This window comes from Protopterus annectens, chromosome 2.part1 (assembly GCF_019279795.1).
Source record: "Protopterus annectens isolate FY-2018-M chromosome 2.part1, PAN1.0, whole genome shotgun sequence".
Classification (NCBI taxonomy): domain Eukaryota; kingdom Metazoa; phylum Chordata; order Ceratodontiformes; family Protopteridae; genus Protopterus; species Protopterus annectens.
In genome coordinates, this window is record NC_056729.1 from 1,208,326,576 (window position 1) to 1,208,339,701 (window position 13,126).

Consider the following 13,126-nt stretch of genomic DNA (forward strand, 5'->3'; position numbering starts at 1 on the left):
CGGAGCCGATCCTCTGCTCCGACTCGGCCAATACTAAAGCTCGAGAGCTAATTCCACCAGCTCGAGGCTCCCCTATATCCCACAATGCTAGGCGGTAACTACTCAGATCTCGTTTGATAGCTAGACCAAGCAATTCTAGTCTCCATAGCATGGAGAAGGGTAACCCACCTCTATATAAACCAGAGTGTAAGGTATCCCAGACCTAACAAAAGGGGAAATAGAGGTGGTAGAACGTGTGGGAATGAAACTCTTCCAGAGGAAGATCGCAAAATGAATTCCTATCGGTCTGAACAGGCTTGGGGGAAGGAGGGTGGGACGCAAGAAAGAAGGCGAGAAGAAGACAACTAACATGGAACGTTATGGTAGGTACATAACTTTTTAATGTTAAGTTGTCTTTCTCGCCTTCATTCTTGCTGGATGGGACCGCGTCCCTAGCACCTTATCCCGGGTGGACTATCGGAACAGACTCTTGAGAACAGTGGAACCAAAGTTGGCACAGTTTCTGGAGACCATGTCCAATTTGTAATGTGAAATGAAGGTATGAGGAGAAGCCCAAGTGGCTGCTGCACAAATGGAATCTATTGGTAGCCTGTCCTGAAAAGCTAGGGATCTAGCTAATGCCCTAGTTGAATGAGCTCTAGGTCTTGAAGGTAGTTTTTGATGCCTGATCTCATAGATGAAGGTAATTGTAGAGGTGAGCCATCTAGAAAGGGAAACTTTAGTAACTGGAAGGCCCAATTTCCCTTCCGCATATGACAGAAAAAGCTGATCAGATTTCCTGAATTGTTTAGTCCTGTCTAAATAATATCTAAGTTGGCGGTGAACATCCAGAAAATGTAGCTTTTGTTCCGACCTGTTGGAATAGTTAGGGAAAAAGACGGGGAGATCAATAATTTGGTTTAGGTTTGTTTGAGAGGAAACCTTAGGTAAAAAGGATGGATTAGTACGGAGGGATACCCTATCTTTGAGAAACACTAAGTAAGGAGGGCGACTGCACAGAGCATGGAGTTCAGATACCCTTCTCGCTGAAGTTATGGCTACTAGAAAAAGTGTCTTCCATGAAAGCAACTTCAGAGAACATGAAGCTGCTGGTTCGAAAGGGGGAAGGATTAAGAATGCCAGAACCAAGTTCAAGTCCCATTGAGGTGGGGGATCTTTGATTGGAGGGTTGAGAAGAAAAACGCCACTTAAAAAGGCTTTGCAGAGCTTGAGAGCCATGATGCTAGACTCCGAGACACCTACATGATAATTAGATATAGCAGCCAACTGAACTCTAATGGTAGATGAAGAAGAGCCTAAATGAAAGAGTTCTGCTAGAAAGTCTAGAATAGACTGTATAGGTGCAGTGAAGGGATCTATATTTTTTGATGCTGCCCAAAAGGAGAAGCATTTCCATTTGCTATTATAAATCTTCCGGGTAGAAGATTTATGAGAGGCTATCAAGATATCTCGGACCGAGCGAGATATTAAGGGAAGCCTGGCTAAGGTCGGAATCGGAGAAACCACGCTGTGAGGTTGAGAGAATGAAGAGATTGGTGCAGCTGGCCCGACTGGTGGGTCAACAGATCTGGCACTGGGTCCAGATGCCAAGGCTGCTCCAAAAGGTAACGATGAAGGAACGGAAACCATATCTGTCGAGGCCAGTAAGGGGCAATGAGGATCATTGTCACTCTCAAAGCGATGGCTTTCTGAATTAGTTGAGTTATCAGTGGAAAAGGGGGAAAAGCATACAGAAGTCCCCGGGGCCAATCGTGGACTAGAGCGTCTCTGGTGGGATGGCCTGGTAACTGGAAGAGAGTGAAGAAGTCGTGACACTTGCTGTTTTGGGGAGTAGCAAAAAGATCGCAGCAAGGCTGGCCCCATCGTTGGAACACTTCTTCCAGTACTGATTTCTTCAGAGACCACTCGTGGGGCATGAGAATTGCCCTGCTCAACTTGTCTGCAATCACGTTGGACTTCCCGGGAATGTGCGTTGCTACCAGAAAACGCTGAGAAAAGATCGCCCATTGCCAAAGTCTGAGTGCCTCTCGACATAAGGGGTATGATCTGGTTCCGCCTTGTTTGTTGATGAACCACACTACGGACATGTTGTCCGTCTGAATTGCAATAGTCCCTGTGGGAAGAGAGTCGTGAAGGGCTTGCAACGCTAAAAGCACTGCTCTCATCTCTAAGACATTTATGTGCAAGTGGCACTCGAAAGGTTGCCACGTGCCCTGGACTGTCCTGCCCTGATAATGCCCCCCCCACCCGATCAGGGAGGCGTCTGTTGTCAACGTGGCGACTGGGGGGGGGGTGAGTGAAGGGTCTTCCTTGGAGAACCTGAGGTGATGTGATCCACCAAGACAGTTGATTCTTGCATGATTGAGTTATCAATATGGTGTGGGACATCGGTAGCTGTTGGAAGGACCATTGAGCAAACAGCATCCATTGGAGGATCCTCATGTGGATGCGAGCTAAGGGAAGAAGGGGGATAGCTGCTGCCATGAGTCCTAATACCTTCAAAACTAGTATGGCTTTGACTTTGTTGCATTGTAAGAGAAGGTAAACTTGTTTGTGGATGTCTGACACTCTCTGCTCTGTAAGTCTGGCTGAAAGATTGAGTGTGTCTAATGTGGCGCCTATAAAGGTAATAGATTGACAAGGCGACAAGGCAGATTTTTCGAAATTTATTGAAATGCCTAGAGCTTGGCAAGTTTGGATAGTGAAGTCTCTGGATAGAAGAAGTTGATGTCTGGTGGTGGCAGTAAGGAGCCAGTCATCTAAATATGGAAACACCTGGAATCCTTGACGTCTCAAGTGAGCCGTGACCACTACCATGCATTTGGTAAACAGTCGGGGGGGCTGTAGTGAGACACCAAAGGGCAGGGCTCTGAACTGGTAGTGACTGGCTCCCAGCCTGAAGCGGAGAAATCTCCTGGAGCGTCTGTTCATCTTGATATGGTAGTACACGTCCTGAAGATCTATCGAGCACATCCAATTGTCCTGACCCAAGAAGGGTAGAATGGACTGTAGCGTGACCATCCGGAATTTTGTTTTTCTGACATACTTGTTTAAGTTGCTGAGATCCAGTATGGGTCTCCAGTCCCCTGTTTTTGGTACCAAAAGAATTTGGAGTAGATTCGGATCCTTGTTGGTCTGCTGGGACTGATTGGATAGCTCTTTTGATAGCAGCTTTGAAATTTCTAAGCTGCTTGATCCCTTAGACTGGGTGGAACGTCTGGAAGGGATCCTCTGGGTTGGGATGGAATGTGAATAAAGGGAATTTTGTAACCCTCGGATATGATCGACTGTACCCATTTGTCTTGTGTAAGGGAAAGCCAGGCTTTTGGGTACAGGGATAATCTTCCCCCGACTGCCTCCGAAGGTGGACAGCCGGGCAGCTCCTCAGGGATGCTGAAAGGGTTTATCAGAGAAAGTTTCTCTGCTACCCTGGTTTTGCGGACCTCCTCTGCCTCTAGTGCAGCGTCTATTGTTATTCCCCCCTCTGCCTCTAGAGTGGAATCGACCTTGTGCGTCAGATGAGACTCCCTGGGTTTGTTTGCGGAACCACATTTTTCCTCCCCTCTGACCTTTGGGATAAGGCTTAGAAGGGGTAGAAAAATGGACTCCATGGCAGAGAGAGTCTTACCTTCCACCTCGCACCTACTCAATGTATCCTTCACTTGAGGGCCAAACAAGGATGATCCATCAAAGGGGGAATTGGTGAAGGACGCCTTGAAAGGGTCCGCAAAGTTGCACAGCCGCATCCAGGCGTGATGTCGTAAGGCAACACCTGTGCCTGCGGCTCTACTCGCCCCATCCGCAGCATATGAGATAAGCCGCATGGAGGAGTTAACGATGGAGTTCAGGGTTGCCAACTGGGAGTTCATTCTGTCTTGGAACCCCTCAGCTGTTGGATCCTTTACCTCTTCACTCATATTCTTGAGTAAATCTCTCTGGAGACGAGTGAAGTGACATAAGTAGTTCAGCGACCGCATTGAAAAGGTCGCTGATGAGAACATCCGCTTACCGTACCTGTCCATGGTCCTAGATTCCTTATTAGGAGGATAGACAGGTAACGAAGGATCGGCTAACTCCTTCTTAGTGGCCACGGCCACCACCATGGCATCGACGGGGACACATTTAGATAAAAAATCTTTATCTCTAGGGGCAGTAATAAACTTAGACGGCCTCCTCGGGGTGGGTTCCACTGAATCAGGAGCCGTCCAGGCCTCCCTTGCCACCACTTCCATAAGGGGGGTCAAAGGGAGGGGACACCCAGGAGGTAGAAGGGCGAGAGCCGAACGCCTCAACGTACACTGACTCATCCTCTGAAGGGTTAAGGGCTGGCCAGTTCCCCCTCTGTTTCAGGATCTCAAGGATGTCAGCAAAGGAGACATCCTCAGAGGGGGATCGAGGGGAACCTTCAGATTCCTCTAAGTCAGTGTCAGAGGTGATAGACTCAGGGGAGTCAATGTGCTTCCTCTTGCACTGCCTCTTCCTAGGGGTTCTCCTACCGGGTCAGGAGAGGCCTCGGAAGAGGAGGAAATTCCCAATGGGGAAACTTGAGGAGTTGGCTCTCTGCGGTCTGAAGCAAGGGGGTGGGTAGAAATCACCGCAGGCACTGATGATGGAGGGGCTGACGAAGCCGACTGTGGGGCAGACACTGGTTCTAGCATGCTCCGCATGACCTCGATGGCACCCCTATCGGGAAAGGCAGGAGGTCCCCGCTCCGAAGAGACCAGGACCCCCCGGCATCGACAGGGACGGCTCCGAGGACGATGTCGGAGCCGAACTCACCAGCGCCGAAGCACCGAGAGGGAGAGAGGGGTCGGACAAGGGTCCAATGCCACTCGCCCCCTCGGAGCCGACGAGGGGAGCTTGGCACCGAGATCCCTCCAAAGAGGAGGACGGAGCCGAAAGGGAAGGTATCAGATCCGACGCGCCGACAGTGACGGCTCCGATGAGCCCCGGCTCCGAGCTCAAAGGAGTCAGAGGAGGAACACATTGAGGGACAGAAACAGTCGCTGACTGATGAGTCGGGCTATGAAGCATTTGGGCCAGCGCCTCGGACTTGAGAAGTCTACTCACTACCCTTTGCAAATCGTGGTCAGATAGCCTGAAAGACCGTGAGGAATGCGATCTATGGCTCCGCTCTGAAAGAAGAGGGGATCCTGGTGCCGAGTGAACGGAGCTGATGGAGGGAGACCTAGATCTCTTTCTCGAAGGTTGCTCCGATAAGAGTATTGGAGCCAACTGAGTCTCATCAGCCTCGGCTCCGGCCAGAGCCGAGGTAATAGTATGAGGCTTGGAAACACTGGCTCCAGCCGGAGCCGATGTCGAAGCAGTTTTGATGCTTCCAGAGGATGGCTCTGAAGCTGGAGCCGACTGTCTGGAAGTCTTAGAGGGCTTCCCCGACACAGACTGGGTCAGGGGGCCTTCAGGCTTTAATAAGCCACGCAAAATCAATTTATTTTTGCGTTCCTGCAGGACTCTAGGGCTGAAACCATGACACACAGCACATGAGTCCTGCAGGTGCAAAGGTCCCAGGCAATACACACAAGTGTGACCATCTGTCAGAGACATTTTCTGACAGCACGAGTCACACTTCTTGAAGCCTGAGACCTTGGAACCCTTAGACATAGTAAAGGCCTAAGTAATAAAAACACACACACACACACACACACACACACACACACACACACACACACACGCCTTTAAGAAAATATTAAATTCCAGTCACACTAAAGGACTAGGGGAAGGGCCTAAAGTTAAAGGGGAATAAAGGGAGGGATTATGGGCAAAAGAGGTGAATCGATTCAAGGAAAGGGATAATTAAAACTAAAAGTTATACTAAGAAAGTAATAGGGGTCTAAAGATTGTGAAAATAGAATAATTTTTCACTAACCTGCCAGAGCCAGTAGAAAAGCACCTCGTCAGCTAAGCGGCAAACGAGATCTGAGTAGTTACCGCCTAGCATTGTGGGATATAGGGGAGCCTCGAGCTGGTGGAATTAGCTCTCGAGCTTTAGTATTGGCCGAGTCTGAGCCGAGGATCGGCTCCGAACCCATCCAGCAAGAATGAAGGTGAGATAGACAACTTAACATCATTATGTCACCTAGAAAATGAGGAGACTGAGGTAGTGCTGCAAGATAAATAACAAAAAAACAGAGGTTATCTGAGGTTATAGAAAATAATCATAAACATGGGAGGCGAAATGAGCTGATAGGTATACAAAGAAGAAAGCTGTACTAATCAATGTGAAAAATGCAGCTCCAAAGACATATTAACAGAAATGTAAGATATGGTACAGCGGTTCTATATTATTTCTTCGACAGCTTAGGTTGTTGAATGTATAATGATCGACACCTAAGCGTCGAAGTTTCGAAATCGCAAATGGCTATATACACGAATTCTTTCCTCGGGAAAGAATTGGCTAGGCTGTCTGGAAATAAAATTAACTTTTAAACCTAAATTTAGTGGGGGGCTTTGCCCCCCACACCCCCTTAACTAAATATACCAACTCCAAGATCACTCTATATTGAGGAAAGGGCAAATCCCCAATAACGACCAAGCAAATTCTTTCCCGAGGAAAGAATTCGCTTATATGGCCGTTCGTGATTTTGAAACTTCGATGCGTAGGTGTCGATCATTGAGCATTCGACAACCTAAGCTGTCGAAGAAATAATATAGACCCGGTACATATGAGTGCAAGAGACTATATATAACCAGATGCAGTAGTCAAACAGAAAAGGATCAAAGTAATATTAATCACTGAAGTAGCTAAAACTATGAATTATAGTCTCCTGCACTTAGCGATAAAGTCATAAAATAAGGGGATATGTAAGAAGAAAATGGAATAAAGCACCCATTTAGTTCCAACAACAGTAGCAGCAAAAGGGGTATTTAAAAAAATAAGCATACTTGAATATAAGCTACCAATACATGTAACTCCATATGAAATGCAGAAGGCGGCATTTCTGGGTAAATTGCAGGTGCTGAGAAAAACACTCCTGGCAAACATCAAAGACTGAAGCAACAATAATTTCATGAACTTTAACTGCACATGACTCAGGAATTGGGTCCATGCCTGTCACGGTATTAGAAATCTTAAACATCTGGAGAAATTTAAAGAGAGAAATGTTAAAATAAAAAAAAAATTAATGTAGTACAGGAAAATGCAGAGTTACAAGCACTAGTGGGGAAATGCAAACAAACGAACAAAGCACTTGGACATGCATATGCTATGTGTTATTAAACAAATCTATTCCAATATAAAATGATAACCCAGTGTGCACAGACTTTGAAGTATATTTTATGGACCTTCAAGACACTAAATAAATAAGCTGTAGAAAAATATTTACCAATGTTGTGGGTCCATACTGTATATTCACATCTGTGCTCCACTCCACTTACATAAATCTTCATCATAAAAGGGACCATGTTTCACTTGCTCAGTGTTAAAACACCTCTTAATATCAACTCTCCTGAATCACTTGCTCAGTGTGAACAACTGCCCATCTACAGTGGCTGCTTGCAACATGGAGCAGATTATCTCAAAAAGAAGAAAGCATCAGGAGACTTGATCCTGGAGTTTCTTCTCTTCTGCTGGATAAATCTCACAGCTTAATCTGGATCCTGTAATTTAGAATTAATTCCATTTTTGTATGGAAAAATTTTTAATTTACATCTCTGCAAGAGCAAAGGAGTTTGATTAAGAAAGCCAGACAAACCAAGCTACATTCTTAACAGTGAAGCAGACAAAGATATAGCAAAAACTTTCAAGCCAATCTGGTACCTTGTGGTGCGAGAACACACCGAACTTTTTGCAAAAAAGATTTTTCCACAAAAGGTGCAGGAGGGCAACTCATCCCAACAGAAAGGTCCTTGCTGTCTACATCAAACATTATCACATGGTAATGAATGCCATCTGTAAACAGGAAAAAAACAGATGTTAAGATTTCAGACACCTTATGATTCTGGCAGACATTTACATGTCTTTTTTTTACAGTACAGAGGGCAAGTACAACAACATTCTAGCTTTATACAAATCAAAACATAACTGGTCCATACACATCTCACAGCACACTTTTGAAGTGTATCTTATAACACTTGTAAAAAGTCAAACAAACAAGTGGCATCAGTGAAAATGAAGGGACTAGCAGGTGGGAGGAGATGCCAGATCCCACAACGATTACTGAGGATGACACATTTCTGAAAACCCTTTCTTAAATCATATTCTTTTTAAACAATCTCAAAGTTTTTTAAGTCTTAATTTGTTCTTTCCACATCTGCTGAACACCAGCATAGAGGCTGACACCATATATATATATATTTTTAAATTTACATTACTCTATCCTGCATCTGCTGTTTTTTTTTTCCTTGAACTGCTGAACATTAATTGGAATTTAGAGAGTGATTATTTAACACCTATAAAAAGACAAATCATATACACCATAGCAATTGACCAGCAAACTTTAAACTATTACATTCTATTTATAGCTGTTCCTCTGCTAAAACTCTACAAACCAATTATTCAAATGATACCATAACAGTGGTAGGCCTATAAACGCTTTTTTATGTACATCTGTGAAAGAAAAAAAAATACCTGCAGGGACTTGAACTCTTTTAGTATAATTCTAAATACAACGTTTTTCATTTCTGTTGAAAGATACATAACTCCCCCCCCCCCCCAAGTTGGGATAGGACGCATCATATGAGTTGGTATATGAATCAGCAAGTCAAATCCCTATGTATTTCAATCTGTTGGCTACTCTCAAGAGATGGGTATTCAGTAACCAAATCAATAGACAGAACATAATTAATAGCCACCAGTTATGATTTTGTGAATTAATTCTACAGACAGATAGCCTTCCAAAGTTCTCCAGTATTTCAAATAATCTTTCCAAATCATCATTAGGATTTGCAACATCACCAAAATATCATCTGTAAATAGAGATATTTTTAACCATCTTGACTCTCATAATATCTCTGCAATTAATATTGCCTAATACAACAGGCCAGTGTCACCAAATATAAACCAAAAGGTACATGTAGCAGTTAGCAGAGCAGTCTGTACCCTAGTCAGAGGAAGCTGATTAGACAGCACTGCTGAAATTTTTATTTGAGCCACACGCCTATCACAAATGCCTCACAATAACTAATGCCATTATTTTCAGTACTTAAAAAAATCCAGCCCAACAAAAATCCCACGAGTGTATAACTCCGAACCAAACAAAACCAATGACAGTCCCAGTCTCAGAAATATGCAATGAACACGCAGATAAACACTTTCCTTTTATTTAAATGTTAAAATAACAGCAAAAACTGGTTGAGCGCTTTCATCTACTATGGTAGATTTCATCAGAACCATTACTAACAGCCATTAGCCTCTTTATATACGGTCCTAAACCTTTCAAAAACTAAGTACATGTATATTATACAAATTGATTAATTGAATAATTGGATTAAATTGATTAAAATTTAAAGTGCTCAGTGCATGATTCCACAATGTCAACCTATCACTTGTTTCTTTTCTTTTTTGTCTTAATTAAAACTTGTATTTAAATTATTCATCAAATATAATTAATATATAAAAATCTTTTTATATAAAAGCCCAATGAATACGTTTGCTAATAATACAATCATTACCACAATATATACAGTTATACATACAAAGTATTAAAAATGTTAAAAATCTAGAATGTCTGATAATTATAATGCTATAAATGCACAGTCCTCAATAATGACCTAACCTATCATTACTTCTAACATAGCTTGTCTAAGTATTCCTCATGTTAACTCTCACCTATACTTCTCTAATACTGACCTAATGGATATAGTATCATTAAGCACTGGAAATTCAGAAGCATTGAGCTTAATTTGCCATCTTGTTTCCTTTTCTCTCAATGATAATTTTATATTCCCATCCCTAGGATTAGGTTTAATACATTCTAATATACCAAATTCAAAGGAGCTACAGCTACTATTGCCATTGAGATGTCTCCATAATGCATTATTTGTATCATGTCTTTTTATCCTATAGTAATGCTCATATATTCTAGTCCTCAGATATCTAACGGTCATCCCTACATAATAACATGGACATTTTGTGCACTTAGCCAAGTACACCACATGTGTTGTCCTACAATTACCTTTTCGAAACCTTATAGTTGTACTTTGGGGATTTTCCAGAGTGATATTTGTAACTGGTATGATGTATTTACACTGATTACACCTCCCACATCTGGTTGTTCCCCTGTCCAGTTGATTGCAACCCATACTCTTTTTCATCCCAAATCTATTCTTAAGATTATTGCCAGTTCTAAATACAAATTTTGGTCCATCTCCCACTATCTTATAAACACCATCATCTGTTTTTAAAATGTTCCAGTTATTCCGGATTATGTTTTTGATACCATTCACCTCTGGTGCATATTGTATTATACATGCTCTAGTAAAATCATTTGTGTCCAAGGGTCTATTTTGCCCTAATACACCACTATTCGCTCTGCCTAATATTGGCTTATATTTTTTCCCCCATTCTTTCTTAATGTATTCTGTGATGTCCATAATGATTTCCTTTGGGTATCCTCTTGCCTCAAACATTTTTCCTATATTATCCATTTCTAACACCATATCAGAGTACTGGGAAGTCATTCTGGCAGCTCGAATACATTGCCCTTTTATTATACTCCTCTTTTGGTGTAAGGGATGACAACTTGTGAACTCTAAATAATCATTACTAAAAGTTTCTTTCCTATATAAATTGGACTTGAATCCATGGTCACCTATTGTAATTCTAGTGTCCAAAAATGCTATGCTCTTTTTGTCCATGTTAAATGTAAACCATAAATAATTACATCTGGTATTGAGATAGGTTATAAATTCATTGATAGTACTTTCATTTCCCCTCCACACTACAAAGACATCGTCCAAAAATCTTAAATAACATGCTATGTGAGATTTCCATTTACTTGATAGAATGAATTCTTCCTCCCAATTTAAGAGGAATAGATTGGCATACATGGGGGCACAAGCAGCCCCCATTGCTACTCCTTTACTTTGCCTATAGTATTCCCCTTGAAACATAATATAATTGTGAGTCAAAACTACCTCCATTAAGTCCATTATTAGACTTATTTTGTCCCATTCCATGTCACTATATTTCTGTATACTATTTTGGAATCTGGTTAGTCCTTCCTCTAAGGGGATGCTAGAAAAAAGATCAACAACATCGATGGTAATTAATGTGCAGTCATCAGTGATAGATTGATTATCCAATCTCGGTAGAAAATCCCACGAGTCCTTCACAATATGACCAATCTTAGTGTATAAGGTTTTTAACCAGCCATCCACTACTTTACCAAATGGAAAAGTTTTAGATTTACTCCCCGATATGATGGGTCAAAAAGGGGGTTCTACTATATTTTTGTGGACTTTTGGAATTCCAACTTTGTTTGTTTGGCTTTGTTAAGGGCAGATCCTGCCTCTTAAAACTGGTTGATTTCTTTGAAACAGTCACCAAGGCCATTGACGAGGGGAAGGTGGTCCACACAGCCTACCTGGACCTCGCAAAAGCCTTCGATACAATACCCCACTCGGGCATTATAGATAAGCTCACCAGCTTAAATATAAACCCCTATGTCACTAGATGGATTGCAAATTGGCTCAAGGACAGAACCCACATGGTTAGAATTGCTGGAGCCATGTCAGACTCCAAACCAGTTACAAGTGGTGTCCCACAAGGCTCAGTCCTGGGACCTCTCTTGTTCGGTATATATTTCTCGGAGGTACAGGCCAACACGGAAGGACTGTGGCTGACCAAGTTCGCAGATGACTGCAAACTGGGCGCCATAATCGACTCTCCAGCCGACATAAGCATCCTCCAAAAGGGCCTCATAGAAACAGACAACTGGTGCCAGAGCCATGGCCTCAAGCTAAATGCCAAAAGTGTATAGTTATCCCCTTTGGCAAAAACAAAGTGCCCACAAATTACCACATAGGTGGTAATCCATTAAGTACAGAAGAAGTAATTAGGGACCTGGGGACCCAAGTTGATAGCAATCTCTCATTTGACAACCACGTGGCCAAAGTGGTTAGAAAAACATTTTATATAGCCCACCTAATCATGAAGGGATTCACATCTTGATCAGGGGATGTCATCGTGCCTCTTTACTCATCCCTCATCAGGCCCATAATTGAGTACAATGCCCCTTTTGGGATGTACCTTACCAGACACCTGCAGCAACTGGAAAGACCCCAAAAGTACCTCACCAAGAGGATCAAAGGGCTCAAACAGATGCCATATGCTGCCCGGTTAAAGAAACTCCAGCTCTACTCAGTGGCATACCGCCTGTTCAGAGGCGATCTGTGCCTGACGTATAAAGCCATGTCCAACCCGGAATTAATGGACATGCTGCACCTCAGAAAATCCAAATCCCATCAAGCTACGCGCTCGAGAGACTTGAACCTCAGCACTGAAATAAATAGGACATGCTGGAGGGACAGAATCATAACCCAGAGGCTCCCTTCACTCTGGAATAAAATCCCAGTCCAGGTTAGGCAGAGTCCCTCATTGACTCTCTTCAAGAGGAATCTTGATGAGTGAATGGGAGATTGTAGGTTTACCCCAAGTATCACTTCTGTGTCACTGTTAGACAGAGGCACAGTATACTAACCTCGAAAAAGGGCATAGCAAAATAAATTTAAAATGGGTGGCGAAAGCCAAACACATTCTGGCTAGGCTTATAAATGCCCTAGGGCAGATAGCCTAGTATGAACCTATGAACTATAGTACTAATAATGGGTGAATCTTCCTTTAAAAATTCATATAAACTAATGTTAATTCTGTTATCTAATAACATTTTTTCTAAAATTAAATCCACTTTATGATACCCGATGTTAACTTCATTAATGGATGTGACCTCATAATTACCTGAATTAAATATACTATTAATTTTATTATTATATTCATCGACGTCATATATTACTACTCCCCCTCCCTTATCGGGCTTCATTATTCTGATATTATTACTGGCCTGAATTTGTTTCATTATTTCATATTCTTTGTAACATAAATTGTACTGATGTTTTATACCTTTATTCATATATTTGTATAACTCATTAAGAACAACTTTTTCATTTA

The 13,126-nt window shown here is 42.5% G+C and overlaps 1 protein-coding gene across 2 annotated transcripts in view; it reads right to left on the reverse strand.

Moving 5' to 3' along the window:
• Positions 1–13,126, reverse strand: part of METTL13 (methyltransferase 13, eEF1A lysine and N-terminal methyltransferase) — a 527,633-nt gene that overhangs the window by 87,930 nt on the left and 426,577 nt on the right. For both annotated transcript variants that reach the window (XM_044062734.1, XM_044062735.1), the window contains exon 7: positions 7,778–7,909. In XM_044062734.1, the coding sequence (XP_043918669.1) occupies positions 7,778–7,909 (132 nt within the window). The remainder of the gene's footprint in view (positions 1–7,777; positions 7,910–13,126) is intronic.